The sequence below is a fragment of the Odontomachus brunneus genome, unplaced genomic scaffold (genome assembly GCF_010583005.1).
Source record: "Odontomachus brunneus isolate Ranch 3 - 2012 unplaced genomic scaffold, Obru_v1 Obru_scaffold_178, whole genome shotgun sequence".
NCBI classification, from domain to species: Eukaryota; Metazoa; Arthropoda; class Insecta; order Hymenoptera; family Formicidae; genus Odontomachus; species Odontomachus brunneus.
In genome coordinates, this window is record NW_022639628.1 from 78910 (window position 1) to 105547 (window position 26638).

General features: G+C 30.6%; 3 protein-coding genes across 5 annotated transcripts in view; 2 read left to right on the plus strand and 1 right to left on the minus strand.

Annotated features, from left to right (window-relative positions):
- The window catches only part of LOC116851558 (cubilin), a 21339-nt gene extending 20570 nt beyond the window's left edge, over nt 1-769 (plus strand). The window contains exons 52-53 of the mRNA XM_032831106.1: nt 170-281; nt 414-769. Coding sequence (XP_032686997.1) covers nt 170-281; nt 414-442 — 141 coding nt within the window. The 3' untranslated portion in view covers nt 443-769. The remainder of the gene's footprint in view (nt 1-169; nt 282-413) is intronic.
- On the minus strand, nt 302-22989 carry LOC116851559 (sialin-like). Of its 2 annotated transcripts, XM_032831108.1 has the most exons (14): nt 22668-22989; nt 14712-14808; nt 14304-14362; nt 13922-14127; nt 12538-12774; nt 12240-12324; nt 10680-10903; nt 10357-10506; nt 10138-10270; nt 9903-10058; nt 9727-9812; nt 9445-9640; nt 2057-2162; nt 302-1648 (listed from the first exon to the last, which is right to left on the minus strand). In XM_032831108.1, exons 2-14 carry the CDS (start codon nt 14726-14728, stop codon nt 760-762), a joined length of 2544 nt encoding a protein of 847 aa, XP_032686999.1. In that variant the 5' UTR covers nt 14729-14808; nt 22668-22989; the 3' UTR covers nt 302-759. The 2 variants fall into 2 exon arrangements, with proteins under 2 accessions (XP_032686999.1, XP_032686998.1); XM_032831107.1 differs by lacking the exons at nt 302-1648; nt 2057-2162; nt 22668-22989 and adding an exon at nt 17515-19478 and having other exon boundaries at nt 7171-9640.
- Nucleotides 22990-24701: 1712 nt separating this feature from the next.
- LOC116851571 overlaps nt 24702-26638 on the plus strand; it is a 5573-nt gene continuing 3636 nt past the window's right edge. Inside the window, exons 1-7 of one of the 2 annotated variants that reach the window (XM_032831120.1) lie at nt 24702-24871; nt 24940-25121; nt 25192-25291; nt 25518-25654; nt 25900-26031; nt 26098-26171; nt 26245-26365. In XM_032831120.1, coding sequence (XP_032687011.1) covers nt 25014-25121; nt 25192-25291; nt 25518-25654; nt 25900-26031; nt 26098-26171; nt 26245-26365 — 672 coding nt within the window. In that variant the 5' untranslated portion in view covers nt 24702-24871; nt 24940-25013. The remainder of the gene's footprint in view (nt 24872-24939; nt 25122-25191; nt 25292-25517; nt 25655-25899; nt 26032-26097; nt 26172-26244; nt 26366-26638) is intronic. The other variant, XM_032831119.1, reaches the window with a different exon arrangement.

Genomic DNA, 26638 nt, shown 5'->3' on the forward strand with positions numbered 1-26638 from the left:
ATGAACCAACTAAGTAATTATCTAGAGAAATACCGGTCTGATAAGAAGTAAAGTAAAATAAGAGTAATTCACAAGAATTGAAATTAGATTTTAGATAATCTTTTCAAAAGTCTCTTCGATGTTATGTCATATACGAAAAAATATATTGCTTGTCTTTTTTTATACACAGGATAATCCAGCAAGATTTGAGGCCGCTAGTAATCGAGTTCTCGTAAGATATACTTCGACAATGAACAACTTGGGAACAGGATGGGTTATTATATTCATGGCGCAATCAACTAGTAAGCCAAATATCAACTAGTTCGCCAAATAAGATATTAAAATTTTTCTATTCACGGATATATATACATTTATGAAAATAATCGCAAAAATGTGTGTATTAAGAGATAATAATTGCGAAATAATGTTTTTAGCGAATCCCATCGATATAATGGAAGATTAATACGGGGATTATCAAATTTATCGAAGGTAATGTACGTATTGAATGTACATATAAGAACGTATAAGATACGTATAAGAACGTATAAGATGTACGTATAAGAACGTATTGTGAGGCTAACATATAATTTACTGTAGATAGACGAAAATAATAAATAAAATGGTTTAAATGTCTAATGCATTATTCGATTTTAGTGCTATCATTCAATTTTAAACAGCACCAATAAGGCACGATAAAATATATTATCGCAACATATCTTTGAACATTCTTTAAATATGTATTTGAAATTCATGTCGTGTAGTATTATAAATAAAGCCTCACTATACTGTACACTCATTTGTATTCGCTAAACATTCTTCATTCTCTTCAGCTTCAACCACCTCTTGTTTTTCTTCCTGTAGAACTTCAGTTGTATTTTCTTCCTCTTCGTCAGGTCCTTCTGATACTTCCGTCTCAGATCCCTCTTCTTCCTGCACTACTTCGCGCGTCTTTCTGTTTTTATTTTTCTGCGTTTTCTGAACTTTCTTATTATTCTCAATCTCTGACTTGGTTTCTACCTGATCTTGAGTATCTTCAGATGCTACATCAGCTTTGATTGGTTCTTCATCGTTAACTTCAGATACTTCTGAATCTGTGTTTTCAACCACTTCTTGCTTCTTCTTGTTCTTATTATATTTGGTTTTCTTACTTTTTTTGTTCTCGTTATTCTGTGTATCTTCAAAGTGTTCCGATTTGGACCGCTTTGACTTCTTCTTATTCTCAACATCAATATTCGCCTCTTCGTTGATTACTTCGTCAACGTTTTTTGATTTTTTCTTGTTTTTTTCTTCTTTTAAGCTTTTCTTCGACTTTTGATTTTGTGATTCCTGAGAAGCTTCGGAATATTTATCAGATTCTTTCGATTGTTGTTTAGAATCCTTGTTTTTCTTATTTTGTGTGTCCGTTTTTATTTTCTCTTTTGAGTTCGATTTATTTTTGATATTTTTATTCTTTTCGTCGTTTACTTGTTCAACACTTTCATCATGTTTGCTTTTCTTGTTCTTTGATTTTTGCTCCGATTTATGAGAATTTTTTGCCTCTGAGTATTTTTCGGAAGGTTTCTCGATATCATATTCCGATGATTCACTGCTCTTCCTTTTGTTTGACTTTTCTTCCTTCACAGACTTCTCCTTTCCTTTTCTTTCCGACTTTTCGGACTCATATTTATTCCTTAAAAAAGAATTCTTCAATTAGTATAAACAAAGTATATATCTACGAATTTAAATGTATTAATATGTAATAATCAACACATCTACGTATTGTAATTAAAATATACGATATATTCATGAAGTCTTGTACTATCAATATATAATTTCTCATTAAGTAATTTAATTCAATTTTTTTATTTATTTATTAATAATAAACTACTTTCTCATCGGTTGTATAATAATATACTGCGATGTACATTGTATATTGTAATTTTAAAGATAGTAGTTGCTATTCTTGTTGACTAATTCAAAATTAAATATAGTCGTCCAATTGTAAGTTTCCCTAGTTTAATACTGATGTTTACACTCAATATGAGATATTTTCTTTTATTACTTCTTTTATTATTGATTCAGTTCTATTTGTACTTACTTTGAATTACGTTCGACATGGATTTTATCTTGTTTCTCATTTTTGTTTTTGGATTCCACATCTTTTTTGAATTTCTTTGCAAACACTTCCGACGCGAATATTGTAACAAATAACAGCACGGTAATCCACAACCACAGCCTGAAAAGATTCGAATTTCATTATTTCCACCTTCATTCTTATCGTACCTCAAACGTGCAGAAAGAAAGCATTATATTAACATAAATATAATACATTAATATAAATAGCGTGCGAACTGCCTAAATCATGATAAAATAAATTTGTGAGCCGAAATAACTGACAAATGTAACTTGTTATGTAACATGCGTATATATTAAAACCTTATGAAAGCTAAATGATAACATACACAATCTTAAGTTGATGTGATGTATCAAAAATGTCTTATTTATTATAACTCTTAGATCTTTAATGTTAAGTAAATCTTAAGAAATTTTCGAATCAAATTCCTATCTTAAATCTGAATACTTTTCAGACGTTAATTCTCTCTTACCTCATTATGTTAATTGTGAGTTAGACTGAGTGCCGTGAGTTCGATGAGTTTGTAAAGTCTCGATTCACTACGTACGTCTAATTACGGAGCTACTCTGGCGTAGTCTGACTAGTCTGGCGTCACTATCTCTCTTCAGACGTTGCTTGTCTCTTATATCTCATACGTTGTCTCCGAAGATATCTTGATAAACATACCGCGTGTCGCATACATTCGTCAGCGATTTATGAAGTCAATATCATGAATGCTATCTTTTTCGAATCTGCAAGAATGGCATACTTTTACATGTAAGACTAGCATTCATAAAGAACAAGATTCCAATACAAATACTCCCGTATTGTATCCATGTAGTCATAAACACGACCCGCAGCGTTTTAAGAAACTCCACTGAAATCGCAAAACAGAATTTCTTCAATAATTTCTGTCTACATTTACGTTAAATATACTTTCTCCTTTCGTCTCGTCAGCGTCATACAGTTTTCCACGTAAAGAATTGAACTGACGTGGTCCAATCAGTGCGGATATCTTATTACAGATATCTAATCTAATATCAACAACGATTGGCTACAGCAATCTACGTACTTTCATGCATTGACGTTAATAAGCACTCAAAGTATAATAAACAATCGCAGTTATTCAGGTAATTTTTGAGAAATGTGGATTATAATGTAATTAAAAATATTCATCAAAGATAAAAAGTCCTCTGTGACGTCTATGAACGAATTTGATCAACGATAACTCTCTCTCTTTCTCTCTCTCTCTCTCTCTCTCTCTCTCTCTCTCTCTCTCTCTCTCTCTCTCTCTTTCTCTCGCTTGCTCTTTCTCTCAGAAATATTTATAATAGTCTTTTGAGAGAAAGATCGCGCACACTCTATAATTTTCTCAATGTTCAGTTTAGTACAAGACAGTAGGTTCAGAATTTATTCTTACCGAGACTTAGCTATACTTTTTTTCAGTTAAACGTACTCGCTGTTTCGATAAAATTATATCGATATACAAACTCCTATTTATGCATAACTAGAACAACACACAGCATAACATATAGCACAATGCATATAACAACGCACAGGCGCGTGCTATATGCATTTTATTCTTATTGATAATTTCATAAAATAATATTTGAAAATTTTTCTACAATATCACAGCATTATTTAAAGAGAAATATAACTAATATAAATAAGTGCATAAGAATTGGTTGATCTCTTATTATAGTTTCATTATATCATCTATATTTTTTGCAAGAACTTAATTTATTTTGCAACAGTAAAACATTATTTATCAGTTTTCATTTTATTTATATAATGTATATTTTCTAATTTTTTAATAAATTTACTCGTATTTCTTGTTATACCATATATATTTAATAATGGTACATACTGCAATATATTCAGTTTTGAAATTACTAACTTTCATCATGTACTTGCACAAATAGCTTCTCAAAAGTGGACTCTTCGTAAAAACAGTAAAAACATAGGATACTGTAGGATATTCTCCCTATAATAAAGAATTCATATTTATATATTGTTATATTAGTATCACTTAAATAGATTATCTCAAATATCAAAGCTAGTAAGCTAAAAGCATTATGTAAATGTTCCATTATGTTAATGTTCTTAAGATTAAAGTTATTTTTTGTCCCTAATTATTTACAAAAAATATTAGTATTTTAGAAATACTGTAAATAATAGCATAATTAGATTTTTTGGAGTTATAGTAACAAATAATGAAAACTTTTAGAATTAATTTCTGGATACATATACAATACATGCGCATGAGAAAAGGATCTTCAAAAAACTTAATAAAAACAGTACTTCAAAAACAGTAATTCAATATTTCTTGAAACAGTTGATTACTTCTTGAGTACCATTAACAATAATGAATAATTTCTCAAGATTAATAATGGTAACAATAAGTTTTAAATATGTAATAAGCAAATTGATGTAAAGCTCTTAGGTTAGAAGTTACCTTTTGACTTTAACTATTTACTAAAAATATCAATTTAGTTCTTAAATATAAATATAGCAACATAATTACATATCTTGGGTAATAGTAATTAATATAAATAAATCTTTTATGGTTAGTTTGAGGACACATATAAAATGTATATGCATGAGACAAGCGGTATCAAACTGTCAAGAACAGCATCTTCAAAATTTGATGAAAATAGCATTAACTTACTACTTCTTGTAATGATTGATTACTTCTTGAGTACTATTAACGATAATAAGTAATTTCTCAAGATTAGTAATGGTGACAATAAGTTCTCAATGTAATAAGCAACTTGACGTAATGCTCATACGGTTAGAAGTTACCTGTTGTCTTTAACTATTTACTAAAAATATTAATTCAGTTCTTAAATGTAACTGTAATAGCAGCATAATTATGTCTTGGGTAATAGTAATTAATATAAATAAATCTTTTATGGTTAGTTTGAAGACACCTATAAAATATATATGCATGAGACAAGCGATATCAAACTGTCAAGAACAGCATCTTCAAAATTTGATGAAAATAGCATTAACTTACTACTTCTTGTAATGATTGATTACTTCTTGAGTACTATTAACGATAATAAGTAATTTCTCAAGATTAGTAATGGTGACAATAAGTTCTCAATGTAATAAGCAACTTGACGTAATGCTCATACGGTTAGAAGTTACCTGTTGTCTTTAACTATTTACTAAAAATATTAATTCAGTTCTTAAATGTAACTGTAATAGCAGCATAATTATGTCTTGGGTAATAGTAATTAATATAAATAAATCTTTTATGGTTAGTTTGAAGACACCTATAAAATATATATGCATGAGACAAGCGATATCAAACTGTCAAGAACAGCATCTTCAAAATTTGATGAAAATAGCATTAACTTACTACTTCTTGTAATGATTGATTACTTCTTGAGTACTATTAACGATAATAAGTAATTTCTCAAGATTAGTAATGGTGACAATAAGTTCTCAATGTAATAAGCAACTTGACGTAATGCTCATACGGTTAGAAGTTACCTGTTGTCTTTAACTATTTGCTAAAGATATTAATCTTTTTAAATGTAACTGTAATAGTAGCAGAATTACATTTCTTGGGTAATAATAACTATTATAATTTAAACGTTCAAGATTAATTTGTGAAAACATCTAGAATATGTATACACGATAAGTGATATCAAACTGTCAAGAAAAAGATCTTCAAAACTTTATGAAAAATATTATTAATTCAATGATACTTGTAATATCATATTATTCCTTCAATAACAATAACAGTAATGAGCAATTTTATTTAATCATTAATGATAACATTTAGTTTTTTTTCAACATACTGTAACTAATAACGAGTAACAGCATATTAGTTCTAAAGTATAACTTACTTTGGTAAATATTATATCTTATATAATATAGTATATAATTATTGTAATATATATATATATATATATATATATATATATATATATATATATATATAAAATACAATCTATATAATGTGGCATAAGTAACTTACTATATTTTTTGAAATATATGAAGCTCTGTTATCTTACTTTTTATTTAAAAAGTTCATTAATTCAAATCTCTACTTCTTTATTTAAATATCACGCCTAATCTAAATATTATAATGCTTTCTATGAGTAATATACTTATGAACTAATTTTATATGAGTTCTCTTACAAGTTTTCTATCTCCTAGAATAATCAGTCAGATTGTGTCACAAACAGCTGGTTCTCTAATTGGATACTTTACAGAGATACTTTCAATGGGTTTTTTCTCAGATATGTTTAAGTAAATATTTTATATATGTAGGTACATAATTATAATTAATAATTATATATTATACGAGTTTTACGCTTTTATTTCGAATATCATTTACTTTTTATTCTTATTCTCTTATCTTGAAAAGCACTGAATGAAATGAAAATATAATTTAGATCTCGCTGCTTTTCTCAGAACTGAGAGAAGATAGAGAGCGCTGACAATTATTAAACTCATTTCTGCGCCTGCGTCAAAAAGATCTACCAAACGTCAGTTATATTTATTAAATATAACTGTAGAATAAAATATTTACGTTTGCAACTAGTATATATAACGACTACAACAAAGCAATTATGAAGACAACCGTTATGTCCTCATTATCAAATTAAAAATCGAACTGTGTATTCTTAACAGTCCAGCAGTTACATTCGTAATTTCCCATTAATATTTCCGCAATATCTCGAGAAACTTAAATAGAATACGCGATCGTATGAAATGTTTATATATGCAGGATTATAGTCACTCTTATCATATTATGAGGTTATCGCACCACTTATCATTATTTAACGTCTAATGGAATTCATACCATTTTAAATTCTGAAAATCTATAAGTCCCAGACAACATAATGTCTAAAATCGGGACATAAGACGTCTTAAAAATAATCTTTAAGACGCCTTAAAGACATTTATACGTAAATCGTTTGAAAGACATCTTAAAGATAATCTTTAAGACGTCTTATGTCTCGATTTTAGACATTATGTTGTCTGTTGCAATATCCATAATACAAAAATTAGAATTGTTTGTAAATTGACGTTTCAGGAATAAGGGGAATGGTGGTATCAGACGCATAATAAAGATATTTCAGTTAATAAAACTATATATGTTTATATATTTTGAATTAAACTCATGTATCTGCATTATATAATAAATCATCTGTCCTATTTCTAAGTAACTCTTTTTAGTAACATTCAATGTATAATACAATTTCTAGTATATTATTTCTCGACGCTCCTGGTCCTTGACTTTACAATGGAGTTTGAATATGATGCGGTAATTACAGAAGTATTAAGATAAATCGACGTATTCGTTATTGTTAGCATTTTCCTGTTTACATATTACTAAATTGCTCCAATAAATACAACGTCCAAATATATTTGTCACATAAAAGATTACATTCGTAATTATATATGACATATAAAATGAATGATAATCACTAAACTAAATATATAGAAGATTGAAACAAAAAAGAGAAAAAGAGAGGACAATTTTATTTTTACGTCTATCATAAATTTATTTATTTAGGATAATTGCATAATTCCTTCGCAATGTTCAAAATTTTTGTTCAAAAAATTATTTTCTCAAAACAATTTCCATTAAAAAAAATAACTCTTCAAAATATTCTCTACGTTATAACTTTAACTTTAATAAAATTATATAATAATGTCCTTTTATATCTCAAGATAATAACTAATGTTTACATATATTCTATATACGCGACAAAAGAGATTATAATTAAAACATATACAATATTAATTGAAGAAACAATCATTGACTCATATCTTATATACTTATATATATATCAATGTACTAAAGTATAAAGTACATTGTACACAAGTATAAAGAGATAAAATTGTTGAAATTAGAAAGAAATATTAGTACAAATAATTCGATGTAAAAACTATGCGAAATTTATAATACTTGTATTACCTACTAGGACTACGTTCTAATATTCTGCCAGTATTGAAAATCTGTAATATGAACCATATGTAGTATGCGTAATATGAACCATAGATTTTTAGTATTGGCAATGGATATCGGAACGCAATCTATAAATTATGTGCATACATTGATAACGGAATCATTGCATCTGTCTAACATGTGTCCCACCACCTGCAGAGAGATATTCTTTCGCTTTCGTCGCGATGTAATGGCAGGTTTATAGTATTAATTTACAGTCATGAACATTTTGTCAAGTGTATGTTTCCTATACATACATACAACTATAATAATTTGTAAAAATTAATAAATTATTAGACATGTATACAAGAAAGAGCTCCATCAGAGCTTGTCAATTTGAAAACCTACACGCACCATAAGGCACTGATTATAAAATATAAGTACTGATAAAAGTACCTCTCAATTCTGTTTTCATTTAGTACTCGCTACTTCATAATGATTACATCTGCATACACTATTACAAAATTAAAGAAACAAAAATTATCTTCAGCAAATATACATTTTAAGTATCTCTTCAAAGTTATTATAAGTACTCTAATAGTTCCATATGTTTTTTTCAGTATATATGAGAGCTTATCATAAGCTCTGTTATATTTTCATAAATTTCAGATAATACTCAAATAATAATATTGTCAGAAAGATCAAAATAATTTTTTTATATCTTTACGTCCCTCCCTCCTGAGGTTAATTAACACATTAAACGCATAGATTATAATTGAAAGAGAAAAAATACAAAAGAAAATATATTCTACAAATATAAAAGAATTAATATATCAATAATTAGTAATGTACATATAAATTTCTCGGGTATCCGCATAGAAAAAATAAGTAATAGTTTGGTACCGTCATGAGATCTATATCTTCGTATTATCTTACGAATAAATTACTATACGATGCTTTTCTTGCATATTAGATAATATGTATGAACGGGCAATTATAATTTACTTATCACCGATTATTTCTCTAAACGTTTGTGTATTTCTTTTATACAATCTGCGTTGAAAACCAATTGGAACATTTTGACATTCCTGAGAATCGCTTCATAAAAATATCATTCTCATTACTATAATATATAATACCCTGACGCCTATAGCATTTCTTTTGCATTAACAATCGCATCTATTTACAGAAATTTAAAAAGAGGGAGACAAAAAAGAGAGACAAAAAAAGAGAGAGACAAAAAAGAGAGACCAATATTGAAAATAAGCATTCTTCATATACGTAGAAAGAGCTACGTTTTTATGAGAATAGCTTTTTTGCGTTAGAAGACCTAAAGGTTCAACACAAGGAATGACGGCAGTAGAAAGATAGGGAACTAATCTGTTACTTGTGTAAGTCGTAACCTATGTAAAGTATACCGAAAGAAAAGTATATTACGCTTGTTCCATATGATTTGTTTGGCTTGGAACAATCCTGCTCTTCTTGCGGGGAGATTCATTCAAAGGCTGAGAGTCCTCCTGAACGGATTGAGGATATTTTTGATCGGGATAATTCCATGCTTGGATGTCCGCTGAGCCGAATATCTGATAGGCAATATACGTGATGCAAGACACACCCGCTGTGACCGCAAACACATTCCTCCACGCGTCGAGAGATTGCTATTTGGAACATTACGTTACGTTATAAACTTGCATTTAAGTAGACCATATAGGAAAAGTTGGGAAGAGAAAAGCACGATACTCACGCTTTCCTGTGTGAGCAGACCAGCTGCTATTGGGGATAGAAAACTCGCGGTCATGTGAATTGTCTGTGCGAACGCTAATACCGGCCCTAAAATAACACATCGATTTATATACATATCAATATTTTAAAAATATATTTTTGATACTTCCGAATAAGTGTCAAAACATAAACACTCACCAGCGAAATTAGGTGCGATGTCAACAATATTGGCCATTGCACCGGCGTAACCAGCTGTTATGAGAGTAACAGCTATAAACCATATAACTAAAACGAGGATAATATTGCAGCCCAGGTATCCGATCAGAACTACGAGGATTCCAGGAACTACTTGTGCTGTAAGGAAAAAAATGCAATTTCTCGTAATTAAATTTCCGTGTATTCGTTGGGGAAGGAAAATAACGAGTAGACTTACACAACGCGGTAAATATCTTGCGCACAGTCAGTAAAGTCATTATTTGCCGTGTAACCAGGACATCTGCAACGTAGCAGAATACAACGGAACTCAAATAGCTGCAAATAAATGGTGCGCCCGATAGGATTCCATTCTAAAAAAAAAACAAATTTGTTATTTTGATGAACATAATATCGACAGAATTAAGACGGGCATTTCTCAAGTATGATAAACACATACTGCCTGTATGCTGAACCCTAACACCCTCTTCATGTACATCGGGCCAGGAATGATAAAAACGTAATGTACCCATATTCTACCGAAGGTTGTGATGCCAATGGACCACGCTGGCCAGGACGTCAGTATAGATTTCCAAGGAACAGGCAAATCCTTCAAATATAATTGCACAGTTAGCGCAGAGAGTTCATTTATAAAGAAGACAATGCTAAATTGTTTTGAACATTAGACAATAAGCAAAGGACATTTATTAATTAATATTAACATAATTAACTATATATATATATATATATATATATATATATATATATATATATATATCCTACCTCGTTCGAACCAAGAACTTGATTTCTAACACCTTCCTGAATGTAACGTAGTTCCGGCTGAGATATTCTGGGATGTGAAGCGGGAGTATCGAAAGCGCAGAAGTACCAGAAGATGCACCAGATGAGACCGATGCTGCCAGTCGTGTAGAACACTGTCCTCCATCCGAAGTGAGCGATGATAAATGCGCATAATGGGTAGGTCAAGCCGATGCCGATGCTGAACCCTGAATATAGATAACCTGGATGTTAGGAGTAGCTCACCCTACGAGCCGGAAGGAAGCTGAAACATGATGCTTGTCGAATGGCCTCATCTTGATTTGTTACGACTCATGCGTGGTGATGACCGCTCTTCAGAGTCACGGCGTACGTATTTCACCCTGTAAAGCGATTCAAGTAGAGACTTAGTACGCAGGAACGAGGGATGGGACATGATGAAGCTCTATGGTGGGACAATGAAACTTCTATATCTGCAAATAATAAGAGCGTAAACTCGTTCTACCTGGAAAATGAATGTCACTCTTCTTACACAGAGATCGGAATCACAAAAAGTATCGTGTAGGGAGATGAGAAGAAAATCTGATATGACGAGCAACGAATTAATAAAATAATACGCTTATAATAAATTGAAAGGAACCTCTACAACGTGTTACACTAGAAGTATTTTTTGTTGCCACATCACATCAAAAATGGGAAAATAAAAGGAGCAATTTGTAGCTGAATATCTTTAATATTCAGAGATAATAAGATTATAATATTGCACAACAAGCAAACTAAATAACATTTGTTCAGTAGCTATAAATCGATAACAAACAGAATTAACGTTTAAGTGTTAACGTTAGCATTTCGATAAACCAGTGGTTTAGTTTTACCGAGCAAATTGACAATATAAATAGTATAAATAGTAAAAATCACAAACGCGCGGTATAGTGAGTACAATATAAAATTTGTGGTCCCGTCTCTGGGAAAGTTTGAGTGAGAAGAATGATTAGATTATCTCGTACCGTAGACAAGTGTGGATGCAGTCAAAAGACAGAATTGATATATGTAAGAGATAAGTGTATATAATATACATGTTCGACGAGCCTAGTTGATTCTACCAGTTGGAAGTATACTCGGCCTTTCTCATGCTGTTGAGTGGTCGCTGTTGAGTATACCCCTCGTTCCGGCGAATGCAACCTTGTAGAGATGAACGATTCTCGAAGTCATTAACAAGTGACAAAATTCATGGATTGATGCGCGGCATTTATCGGTAAACCGTTCGCATTTTAGCGACAAATTATTTTTCCGATCCGAAATTTTGACGGGAACAATATGTTATATAGCAGAGAGAATGAATTGCTTCTCATTCGAACTTCCTCTATTCCACTCTGAAAGAAGCGTGCATTAGTATCACGAGAACACAATCAAAAAGGCGTGGTACGCAATTTTATTTTGCTGTTATACTTTGCGGAGAATACGACGGAATATGACGGAACGCGTAGCTTTGGCCTAATTATGGATTTCGAAGTTTCACTGTAACACACAAAAACCTCTGTTAGCGGCTGGCACCTGATAACGTACCTTGAAAGGAAGACATGAAGCGCGAGCGTTCCACGGGTGGAATCCAATGTCCGATTACGGCGTACATCGCGGGCCACGTGAGTCCCTATTTTCACAAGAAAAGAAACAAATAAATCTACGTCTGTGTATTCCCTATTCAGAATAATACAGAAATCCAGAAGACATTATACGGAAAACAGATAAAGAATGTCTCAAAGATGTCATTTTTAACTGCTTTTATGACGTCTTCTACACGTTTACGTAATTAGATATAGTGGTAAAATGAATCGCAACATTTGGTGATTTCTCGAAAACTTACGCTTGCAATGCCTTGTATGCTGCGTAACGCTATCATGGCCCCGTAATGAATCTCTGCAGCGGATGGCATAAGCAGACTGCAGACGGCAGTGACGATCTGGGATCCGCCGAATATGGTTTTAGTGCCAAAATATTGAGTAAGAACACCGCCGATCATTTGTGAGAGTATGTAACACCAGTAAAAGGAACTAAGAATGGCAGACTGAATAGCTGGACTCCACGTGAACTCGCCAGCGTCCTGTTCATAAAAATAAAACATAAAAATAAAACAATTATATAATATAGTTTGGAATCAAATTATATAGTGGGAATCAAATTACGTCAAGCTTGCATTTAAATAAGAAAATATATTAACTTCTTATTAAGCCAGGAAGATAAATAAAACATGATATTTAAAAAAAAGCATTTAATATATATTAGTTTCAACCCTTACAAGATCGTTATTGCCTTTCCACAAACATTGAAAAGAAGAATTGCATAGATAGTTTTTCTCTATAGTTTTTTCAAAAGAATAAATAAATATTGTTATTAATGTTGATTAAATTTCTATTATTTGCCGAGCATTCCCTTCAGATGCGTCAGCTAATGATATTATTAACTTTGCGTGTCATAATTTCCAGATGACGAACAGAACAAACATTACCGCTATTCGTTATCTGGTTAAATACGCGAATCGGTATAAATTCACCTTTCACCAATGAATCATTTTTTTATGTTATTCATCGTAATAACAAAGCATCGGTGTGAAATAAATTATGCGAGGTAATTGAACTTGTGTATTTTATAAATGTAATGAGTTCTGTCGCTACGAGCACATAAATCATATAAGTCTACTGATTCATTATATGTATAGGCTATTGACACGACAAAAATGATATTTTCAATAATTTATGTTTACTTTGTTACGGTAAACATTTTTATAATTAGAAAGATACACGGTTTTCACCGAGCTTCTCATGCTCGATATTCCGTATCAAAATTTTATACAAGGATACATATATATTGCGCAGAGTGCATCTAGCTTACCACATGATTACGTTAGATGATAATAATGGTATCCGCGCTGCACTCGTAGTGTTCGCACATAAGTAGTCATTTGATGACGTTAATCGCTATCAGTTATCACGCGACAGGATATTTAATTGTGATTAAACACACATGACGCAATACGCGACATATTTCACATTTACGTTCCTCATTTCGATGCAACAATAACATTCGACGTGCATGAAACAAGTAATTTCTTATTGATGTGCAATGAAAGATTCTTCTTTTTTGCGTCAAGAGGAAAAAAGTCGTCGTTATTTCCAAGAATCGTGTACAAGCGGTATGTATGCGGAGGAAAAATCATGTACTATATATCGTAACGTTGGCGACAAACATACCTCCGGTCTAATCATGGTAGTGTTTTCCGTATGTGACGCATTCGTCATTGTGTAACAGTGTGACGTTACCGCGACATCGTTGTCTGATGTTGACGGCAGCTTCACCATGGCCACCATAGCGATGTTAATGTCTGTCCTCATCATGAAAGATACAAGAAATCCGGAGAACGAGAGTAGGTACAGCACTACGCGTGCTGGGATCATGTCTGCAATCAAGAAATTTAATTAGCAAAACTAACAATGATTCTACATTGCCTATTCTAAATATATTAACGGTATCGACATTGTATTAATAATTTAAATAATATTGTTTTTTTTATTAATTTTTATAATTTTATCGTATAAGTAAAATTATTCTAAGTTATGGTACAAAACATATTACCTCCTAATTTTCGTAATCTGCAAGGTGGTCCTTTTTTATATATATTAGATTCCTCATATCTGTGTAAGATAAAATTATTATGTAATGCATATTGTAGTAAAATAAATGATGAGATCGCATATTGAAACAAACGAATACTTCGTTGTTTGACTATCATTTTATTTAATATTTATAAGTAACAGATAACAAAAAACCAACAAAGTTTTGTATTTCAGAGAATAAGTAGTGGTATGGAATACTATTATTTCATTGAAAATGTATTTATGTAAATAAATAAAACATTGTAGATTAAACAAAAAAGAAAACTGTATTATTATCATATAATGAAAATGCAAGCGATCATTAGTACGATACAAGAATATATACAAATAAAAATAAAAAGATATTTATTCAAATTCGTTTTCTTACCCTTGAAATTCTTCCATTTTTGTCCGATATTTGAGATATAACAGAGTAAAAAATGAATTTCTCGTATGGGACAAAAGCACGAAGATCACCTCGGATTCTACAAAACAGAAAAAACAGAAAGTTGGTTTATTTTAACAGTCGTTACAAAACTCTTTAAACATCCGTGTGATTTTATTTTTATGAGGTCTTACGTTAATCGGTGTAAAGTACGGTATCTCAATAAGTTCGAAGGTATTCGAGGTATTCGAAGTATTGCATCGGGGTCATGACTTATGAGAACGGGATGAAATTCCAACACGAAACTCATATTGGCATTCTTAAGGCTGCTAGTGAAAGCCTTCGAAAAAATTTATTTATGAGGATCGAGAACTATATATTTCAAACGTGGAAGCAATTTATTCAATCGTTGAAGAAAATTATTCTTGGAACATGTAGGCTTTCATCCATTTCATTCAGTTTTTAATTGATAGACATTTTGCCAGTTACAGGAACATTGCGTAGTTGTAAGGAATCTCTAACCTTTAACTTTTCGCAATTACAAAACGCTCTCGTATTGGTTGAAATTAGTTTAAAGTGAAAAATACAAAGAGGAGAACAATATAATAAAAAAATAATAATCGGAAAGTTTACACACATTTAAAGTCTGTTATGACTGTAAAAAGATAAAAAGATATTTGCCAATTATATACATAAAGACATAAACGAGAACTTGATTTTATTTATTTTATCTATCATATATAACTTAATATAATAAATGTAATATAATAAAACTTTACTACTCTTCATTTATTTGCGATAAGTTATGAAATAATCGAATGCCTACTATACGTTGTATCATAAGATCGATCATGTTTTCTTCCTGTCTAAGAACAAATCGTCACGAAATTTATGAAATTACCTGTAACGGAGATGCAATTACTTTGAGACATTCGGTATAATCACGTTAGATCGCATATAAAACAGCATTATTGATGTCATTAGAAGAATTTATGAATATTGCGTTTAGTGGGTAATAAATTATAATTTGTACGCTTTTTTGGGTTCTTTTATTTGCGATATTCAAGTAAGCCGCTTAATTACATCCTTCAGCCATTTATGCATAAGATAAAGATAATTAAGATTACTTATACGATATTAGATTTCCGCAAGAAATTAGAGTCATCGATTGGATAATCACTTACGTGATATACGGCATATGTAGAGTTAATTAATGAATTCAACCTTGAAGACATACGATGACCGTGCAAAAATGACCACGCAAACAAAATAATAATTCAAATTAAAAGATAGTCCTTCATAATAAAACGTAGTATATATGTACACAATATAAAATATTCATAAGATATATAAATTTACTTATATAAATTTTATTCTCAACAGAATATAATATTCACAAAATTATTTGATTGATTTTATATAATACAAGAATTGTGCATTTTTAATATTAAAATTTATATGATTAAATAAACTATATTTAGAAAATCTAATATTCATCAAAATAATTATACAAAACAAGGGTTTAACCAATATTTTGCTGATAAAAACTTTAGTTTTATGGGTGATTAAAAATCTATATGCGCGAAGATATAGTTCAGAGTTTTTATGTAGATAATTTTTTTTCCAAGTTCTATTATAATCCATATAAATTTATCAGTTCTCTGTAAACTGTGTGTGTGTGTATGTGTGTGTGTGTGTGTGATCAGTACAATACTATTTGTGTATACAATGCTAATTGTATATTAGCATTTAGTAAATACCGTAAACAAAATAGTAAGGTTCACGATATGACTATATGTTGTGTCTTTCACCTTCTCTGTGTTTAGTGTTTCAAGGTAAATCGCTGTAGAATTCGTAATACTGAACGTCAGCAATGATAATAAATATGCAGAAAATTGAAACAATATAAAGACAAATAGTGTATTATATGATAGGCGAAAACATCACTCGTCAGCGGGTTGATCTATGTGTAAGTAATCTAAGTGTAAACAGTTTATGTGTAAATCCGTTTATTTAGAAAGAGTTTAATAAGCAAAAGAACTCTCTCGCTTGTAGTACATTATGAAAATTTCAATGTTAACAACATTCTAATTTTTTCAAAAATAAAATTATCTGAAATTAAAAGTATGAAGCCAGTTTACAAAGTTTAAAAAATAAAACATGTTGCTACGTGGAAAAGAGAACTTAATATTTTCTCCTGTTTTGAAAACTCACATTAAAAGTGAAGCGTTAAGAAGATGTAATACAGAACAGAGCAGCATACTTAAAATATTATTCAGACTGCCTTTTTAAAAACTTACTTTATAAATACTATTATAGTATATTATTATATTCTACTATATATACTACTTCTATACTATTCTACTTTTTTATATAGGAACTAGATTGAAGATAATTTATGATGATAAATAAAGTGTACACCAAAAATGCTTTGAAAGATATTAAATAATTAATCATTAATAATTAATCATTTAATTGATAAATTTGAAATACGTGATGATGTAAACGTCCAAGCATAATATCATTTTCGTTTTTAAAGTAACTTTGTAGATGAACTCCATATGCAAAATAACAACACTTTGTTATGATTGCAATTTACAAAATTTAGTGAATATGAACCATGTGATAAGTGAAATATATCATCTAGCCAATATTAATTGAGAATCGTTATACGTAAAGCGAACTTTATACGTAACAACTGATAATGAACTGATAATGAAGCATTAGCGTGATTTAATGAGTATTTGTGACGAATGAAAAAAAAACGTGATATCAACGTTAACCTCGTTTCTGAAGAGTCACTTACATCGAACGACGAGGTGGCTTGAAGATACGCGGTGGAGCGGCTGTATATCAGTTACGATCGTACGAAGCTCAACAGGCGCGAATTAAAGTGCGTGGTGAACGGAAAAAGTCGCAATGCGATCAACATCGTCGCAGACGGAACGAAGTGCTAACACTGAAAGGCGAGATCGGACCACGAGACGTTGACTATCTTGGTGACCCCACCATCGCGTCGCTTTTCGATCGTGCTTTTGGTATAATGTGAAGGCGGAGATGAGAAGGAATTTCGTACCTGTTATAAACAAAACGCGATACGATGGGATCTTTTTAGCGCTATAGTTGACAGTTACGTACTCAACCCGAATTACATAGCCAAAAATCTGCCCAATATGCTTGTTGCACATGAAAAAAATATAACATATACATTGTCATATACGTCATTAACTAAAACAGAGAATTACTCGCGAGCAACTAAAATTTGTTTTCATAGACGTCGAATAAAATTAATGATTTTTTATAAAAAGAAGACGCCTTTTTATTAATTTTTCAACTGACAGTTTTATTACGACATAATAAATTAAAGTAGATAAAAAGATAATCATCGAGTAGCTCATGATAGTGGTCATCATGCATACATCATAAGTCATTTCGTACTTTACGATAAGTTCCGTGCGTAAGATGTAATTAAAATAATAATTGATGTTTGCACAAGAGAATGACTTTCAGACCAGTTATCTTATATAAGAGTGAAATTATAGATGTAGACGTGAGAACAGAAAAGTGTTTCATCGTTTACAAATTATTGAGATAATTTTTGTAACGAATTTGTCAGTAATCACCTGAATTTACCCGTTTTCATATATCCTCTTTTATGTAATGAAAATAAGATTTTAACGTGTGTGTATCGACAAGAATGATATTTAATCGAAAAAAAATGATTCATGTTGTTATCTACATGTACATTGAATATTTCCGCGCGAGTCACAAGGAATTACATCATTATTTTTTCTACACGAGTTTATAAACTTGTCTATATGAAGTCCATTACGCATACTTGTCATGAATTATTATCCGGTCTTGAAACATTTTTAAGTATATATAGAGCGACGAGGCATAGAAACTATTTCTTAATCGATATTTAAGTTCGTATCATATCGTGTAACAATGTGAATGAAAGCGAGCTTTATAAGTTTCAAGGATCTTCTAATGTACATTATTTTCTCCAATGTTACATGAATTAATAAAATTTGTTTAATGATGATAATATTGCGTAACATTTTAAGCAACTCATGCTTCATGATCTTAAACAGATACTGTATTTCTTAACTTTTTATCAAGCATCCAAATGAAGAAACTTCGCCCTATTTATAATATTGGGCTTAATTATCTCACAGTTGACCTTATTAAATACATACTCGAGATAGGCCATGCAATTTGAGCAGTGGAATTGTACTCGAAGCGAACATAAAACGACACGCACGTCATAATAATGTATACAGTGTATTCATCGAACGTATAGTTTCATTTCTAAGAAATAACTGCGACGTTACTGTCATGAAATTCTACTTTTAGTGACATTATCGACTTATCGAATAGACATATTAACTTGTTAAATGCAATGTAGTTGTAGATACGAAATAATAAGAGAATACGTCAAAAGAAATAAGCGATAATAAGTTGCATATTTTTGTTCAGTTGAAATAGTGCGGTAAAAATGCAGTTTTTAACGTATTCGTAATTTGGACACATTTTACAATGTTTCTAGTTACATACAACAAGCACAAGATAAATTCTGACTTTTATTTTTGTTTGGTAGTTTCCTGGTTGCGTAACATAATTGAAGAAAATTCTCCACAATCGTGAGATTAGAGCCATTTACAAGGAAATTAAGAAGCCTGTTTACTTTCTGGAATTAAAATATTTTTATTTGATTTTGATAGCAAATAAAAGATAATAATAAATATATTTTTAATGAAAGTTACAGCGATGTGAGAGAATCTTACGTAAACATTTTTATTTCATAAAGATAGCAAAATGTTTCATTTTTTCTAGAAATATTAATATTTCACAAGGAGGAATCTTATATTTTAATTGTTTAATTTACTTTGTCCTTTAATAGTTATAAAATTGTTAAATAATAATTTGTATTATTATTAAATGACTGAGAAATAACATTAATTTATATTTAAAACTATGATTTTCAACTACAAATTATGTGAAAAAGTTAAAATAAATATCTTTACAAAAAATAATTTGTTTAAAGAGAATTCGACAAACATCGAGAATTCTCCGAAAACAACTGTCAAAATTTCCCGACATTGTAAGCACATAAATTGAGTATGTAGTAATAAAAATTGTTTTTTAAATAATATCTTCCGACTTACTTGTCGTGTATAGTAATATAACAAAACAATAGCCAATTTTCAAAGAATTATCCTAATCATACAAATAGTTGCAAAATTAAGATTCATAAATATATATGTATTTGATACTTTTCTATATTTAATTAGAAATTTCTAGTTCTACTAATATTGCAATATATTACATAATATATACAAACAAAGAAATGTGAAAATATACCAAAAAATCAAATTATATGACTACATAGACTATCTTTTAATTTTAAAAGGCCTTTGTGCAGAATTTATAGCTACTTAACGTCTTTTAGATTGAGTATTTTTTTAAATTCATTAATATCATTGTTTAAATTGAATAGGATAAATTCGGGTATTCTTTCCTATACTGGGAAAAATGGTCATAGGCTGTAATTTCTCTATTAATTGCAAAATATTGCGTTTGTGTAATCAGTCACAAAGATAATCGATATTTATCGTAATGTATGTTTGTATATTTTTCGAAATAGCAAAATTAAAAATATACTCTATGTTTATTTTCGACTACCTGTAAAATCTCTCATGTGTCCACCAAAACTTGCTTAACTTCAAATAAATTACAATTAAACTATCTCAATCAACGTTAGATACATAAAGAAGATATGTAAATTGTAATGTAACATGCAGTCCTTATTTTCGTTTTCATTTGTTTATAAATACTATGACCATCTTCCACTCACATTTTGGGTAAAATGGCTCACTATCATTCTATGAAAAACGAAAGTCGTTATGTTTTAAAAATTACTTTTAATATTACAGTAATTAAATCTTATGTGCAATATGTTATGATCAAAAGATTGCATTTAGAATTTAAGTTTTGTAATAGAAGTTTCTATTTTATATGTGTATTATATTTTTCACAAATAATATGTATTAAATATCCTATACTAAAATAAATATATCAAATTATGTTTTTTTCATTATTTTATAAAATAATAAATACATTTTGAATATAAAATATATATGGATTATCTATTCCTTAATGTTATAGCCATTTTATCTGAAAAATTCAGATAAGATAGCCAATGCTCATATTTTGATATTTTTGTAATAATTAATTTTAATAAAATATTTTCCCTTTAACTCTGATAATATTATGTACTGTAGGATTCAGTGAAATAATGTGCCAAACGTTATTGAGAAATAACAATAAGAAATTTTTTTGCATTTAAAAAAATATGACCATCTTATATAAATTAATTTTGCTAATGCAAGTGAGAATACACACGGGAAATTTCTGTAATGTCAATGAAAAAATAATAATAATAACCATGCAAATAACCATATCATTACTGTTTTCACGGTAATATTATATTAATCTATGCTACATATACCATGTTTTTATTATAAAATATTAAGACACTTTTGTAAGTAGGAAAATCCTCCATGGATCTATTTTATTTTAATAAAGAATAGTAGCTTTTATTATAAACAATGAATAGACTAAGTATAGTACAAGGAAAAAAATTAACGTATATTGCGTGCAGTATTTTATACTTAGAAAATTCTTGCACTAAGCATTAACCATAAAAATGTAATATTTAGATATAATATTAGATGTAATATTAGATGTAATATTTAGATGTTCATTCCCTATACATTCTCCATGTACACAATGTATTTGAAATATTTATTTAGAGCACATACACATAGAATGTGTTGTACTTAAAATATTCATCTGCTGTACATCGCAATGTAATTACATGGTACAATAGAACATTTCTCTCGTATTTCGCCGTTATAATTTTCAGTATGAAATCAGTCTTGTGATTTTTTTGATGGAAAATGTGTTGTGTAAAAAATGAAAGCAATAAAGGTAGTTAAAAAGACACAATAAACGATATGATGCTCATGGAAAAACTCTGCAATTCTTCATGACATTGCAAATGTCATCATTGATTGATTCACCTTTAATCCTGTTTTTCCTTCAAAGTTGTTGCAGGCAAATTCACGAGTTCTTACATGCAATATATGATAATGCCCAGTAAGCAAAAAATCATTAATATAACGTTGCTACAATGATATTGAAGAACCTATAATATTGTCAAATATGTTGTGTTTAATATTGTATCAAACATCATTATGAACATACTTTGACCACAATTTGGAAGTTTCAATAATGTTGAAATAGGGTTGCCATAACGTTTTAATCGGTAGAAATATTTTTAAGATACTGCATTGATCTCAAATAAATAAATGTTAAAGTAACATTTGAAAAATATATTTTTTGTAATGTTTTTAAAACGTTTAAACAACAGAAAAATCTTATCACAAAATAACATGTAAAAAATATAAATGCAATATTATTAAAAGATGTCGAAACAATGCACATGAAGTCAATGTTTCTAAACGTTAATTTAATGTTTCTTGCTTACTGGGTGGACAAATTTAAATCCTTGGATAATGACTCTCAAGCTTTGTGAAAAAAGCGATAATTTTCTTAGTTAGTATCAATCATAGTGTCGTTAAATGATATACTAAGGCCCTCACATAAACGTAGGAATAAGAATTTTAAACACTGTCAATTATACATATTGCTTTCGTCTATCTCCAATCTGCGGTTACGAGCCACAAACGATGCGTCACCAAGTATCGGCAGGTTGATATATGGGTATAATTGCATAGGACGCCCGATGAAGGACACTGGCCATTCTGAGGTTAAGCGTGCGGATTTCCACGGCTACGATGCACCACGTGGCATCCGTCGACTACAGCTCTCGAGGAGAGCAGGATGCGAAAATCGCGACCGTAGCAAATTGAAGGACAACCAACAGAGACTCACCTTGGTGCAGCCGTTTCTGCGTCCAGCGAGTGCCTCGTGAAGCGTGAATGTTCTCTTGCGCGGCATTTTCGTCCACGGCGGCGGCAGACGCACGCGACTTATCCGGCGCCGCGCGTCACCTGCGTAGGTGAACTATGTGGAGCGTTGTCTCCTGAGAATGTGAGCCGGGTCGGACTGGTGGAGAGCTGTGGAACGAAGCGAGATGAACGGCAAGAAAAACGTTGCCGTTGAAACGCCGCACAGAACCCACCAGATTCTATACAACTGTTCACACTACGTAATCGCTTGCTTGTCGGCTCCTTTGACGACGAATGCGTCTGTTTGTCGGCAAGGGATCACGTGACCCGAGCGCATACGACGTACCGCGATCGATGAAGGGAACTGCGCCGACGCGTTATATTGCGAAAATCAGTCTCGTCATCAGCGAAACTATCAAGGATCTCAGGAGTTTCATCCCAAGAATTGCATTAATGAATATATTGTTTAGAACTAGAATTGAAGCAATTAGAATTTCTAGACGTTGATATCATGATTAAATTGAGAAGGTTAGATTGAGGAGCTCACAGTAATCCGTGATTATGGACACTACTAAATTGGTAGAGAATTATGATTTTTTATATATACTCTCTCCATCGATGAATTAATCTTCTCGATGAAAAATCTTCAAACGAATGATTTCGAAGACACTTTGAATGAATCGTCAAGTTTATAGTTTGAATTTATGTAACACTGTGGAGATGTTGGATCACGTACACATTCCCAACAAAGAGACTTTCTAAGGTCTGAACTTCCCGCCTTTTCTCTTTCTACTGTAGCGTAACATATGGTCTTTTCTTCAGCGCTGTCTCTTCCAGTTCTAAGTTTTTTGTGTACCACTGAAAAGTGCCCGAGGTGAACTAAAACATTTGGTTTAATTGAATTTACCGACACTTGAATTTAAAATCGAGAACATTTAAAATTCATTATTCGCATTTATGTATAAACGATTCTTGTTAAAGATATCATTATTTTTTTATTTTTACTTGATTTTTACTTGATCATACATATAAGAATTTTTATCGTCTTTTCCTTATTTCTGAAATGTTTTTATATGTTTACGAGTTGTTGATACACTGCATCTTGCCAAATAAATTTGTAACATGTAAAAATAACATTTTGAACATCCCAGTCCTAATAAACACGTGGAAATCTTGTTTTTAAAAAATCTAAGGAATCTAACGAATCTGTGAATAATTTGAAAAAAATCCTTTCTACCGTTAAAATTAATTCTTTTATTTATAACTTAGAGTATCTCTAAATGATATAATCCACTCATAAATAATAATTAAAATTAACTAAAATTTAAATTACTTTCCATCCATCTTTTTAGTTTTATATTTAGAAAAAGGCATAATTATTTTAATTTCGGATAATGTCAACTTTAACTAATGTTTATGAAAATAGTTTTAGGAAACATATGTTGTCGTAATTATAATTATGTGTCTTCTGTATTATCTTATGTTTAAGATTATTGTATGTCTTTAGATTAAAATATAATCACTATTAATCACTCTCATTTTTCATTCTTCACGATTTGAACATGCACGTGTATCGCCTATTGTATTATAGTTTATGAGTCAAGATCGATTTCCAAGATTTAATTTGAGTTAGATATCTTTGTCTTGATTTCTACCACATGTTTTAAGGTTTCTGGCCTCTCGCATTGTCTATCTTTTTTTAATAATGTCAGAAGCGAGAAAATGCATGCAATGTATTTCGCAAGAAGTTTTAGAATGCATTTTCTGACTTCTGACATCATTAAAAAAAGATAGACAATGCGAGGGGCCAGGAGTCTTAAAATATACGATTAGGTTGTAAAATTTTTTATAGACTTAATTAAGACGAGGATTTAAAGCTTATTTGTAACAAATCATCAGGTAAATGTGTGTACGTAATTCATTAATATCGCAAATGTGCACAATACATATTATCGTCAATATCTATTTAATCTATTTAATTTATTTAAATCGACTTTTCTCTCACATACATGTTGTGAATACAACTTCGGACGAGTGACTAGAGTTTTTGGCGACATAAGAAAATTCATGTGAGTTCTGTCAGATTCAATCAATGTTATTGTCTATAATGAGTCAAGGAAATTTCCCGATTAAGCCGAAGAACAAACGCCCAAGAAATATCTTCGTGTCGCGTGACAGCAATTGCAAGTAGGTTAAATACGAATGTGTCACGGTTACAACGATAGACGAATGTGAAATTTATGACAATTCTATAGCATGTCACTCGTTAAGGAAAAATAACGTAATATTTTGCTAAAAATTGAAAAGATTGCATCCATCGTCATCATACATGTCGGATATTACAACGGGGAATTCTCAAAATCACCAAGCAAATGTATTAGAAGATAATAAGATCGTATCCAATTTGTGTAAACCATTAAAACAAATCAGTAAAACGGTTAGTTTTGCAGTATATATGAATTACCAAAATAAAATATATCAATTTACGTTAATGCGCTTCTTGTCAGGTTTCCAACGCAAATTTTTCCTCAAGAAAATTGTGGAATGATGCTTCCAGAGCGTCCAGAAATTCTATTCACCTTGCTACAAATAATGTAATAGAAGAAGGTAATTCTATTTTATGAGCTAATTTATACACTTAAATTGAAATAATTTTAGACAGTAATAGGGAGAACGACGTCTGTGGGAAGAATCAACTGCTTAAATATAGAAAAATAATTTGTTAGCGCTTCTAAAAAGCCTAAATTTCATATTCTCCATGAAATTAGATCCCTCTTTGTTTTCACATTTTGCTTCAGATTACATATCTGTTATTATGATATACTGATTTCAGAAAGCGAAGTCATAAGCGTGCTGACGAAACAATTGTGTCTGGCGGAATCGCAAATGCGAAAAATGCAATCCATCATGGCGAAAGCTGAGGAAGGATTGCGAAATAAAGATCACGAAATCATACGCTTAAAGCGGAAGGTTCTCTGTACGATTTTCTTATAAAAATGTAGTACAATTTCTAAGTTTGTACAGTCGATTTGGTAAATAATTATATGACTACGGATCGTGTACTCGGATATTCCGGATTTAGTAAATTGATTTATGAATCAATATATACAACTTTTCTTCCCTCTGTCTTATTGTGTCCATATATTCGTGATTTGAAACTACGAGACACAATTTCTTTTACATATCAGATGATGTATGACGTTATTTTGGCATAGGTAAAAGATTGGGAGAACAAGCACAAAAGTCAAGAGCTATTGCGTAAGAAAGAGCAACAAACACAAGCCAACAATTCCGAGTACTTCTATCAACGATGTCTAACGTTGGAACATAAGATCTGCGAAATGGAGGTTAATTTTATTTTTTAGACATGCTCGGTTGGCGATCTCTTATCTTAATATTTGCGAATATTACAGAAATTCTTGGCTGATTACGATTTGGTATGGGTGGGCGATACGAAAGCCCTGACGAATGCTGATAATATTAGCAAGTAATTGGAATAAGCATTACTGACTAGATGCGGAAATAATCCACCGATTTAATTGTCAGTAACTCTTTTGCAGAAATTATATCAACACCTATTACGATCAGCTGATTGCTAATATCGATCAGTTAAACCTGACTGCGAGAAAGGGCGAAGTTTATGTTCATCGTAATGAGAAAGGAGGAGGAGCGACTTTCAAAGTAACGTTTTATAGTTTCTTACATTTATATTTCAACGTTGTGCATTAAAAATGATGCAGAATTTTACAAAAACGTCCGCGAAATTGCTTACGCACGCTACGTTTTAATGCGATATATTATAAACATACAAAATAAAACATCTACTAGTTATATAAATTAAAATAATATTATATTATAAATAAATCCTATTATAAATAAATTCTATTATATATATATATATATACATATATATATATATATATATATATATATATATATATATATATATATATA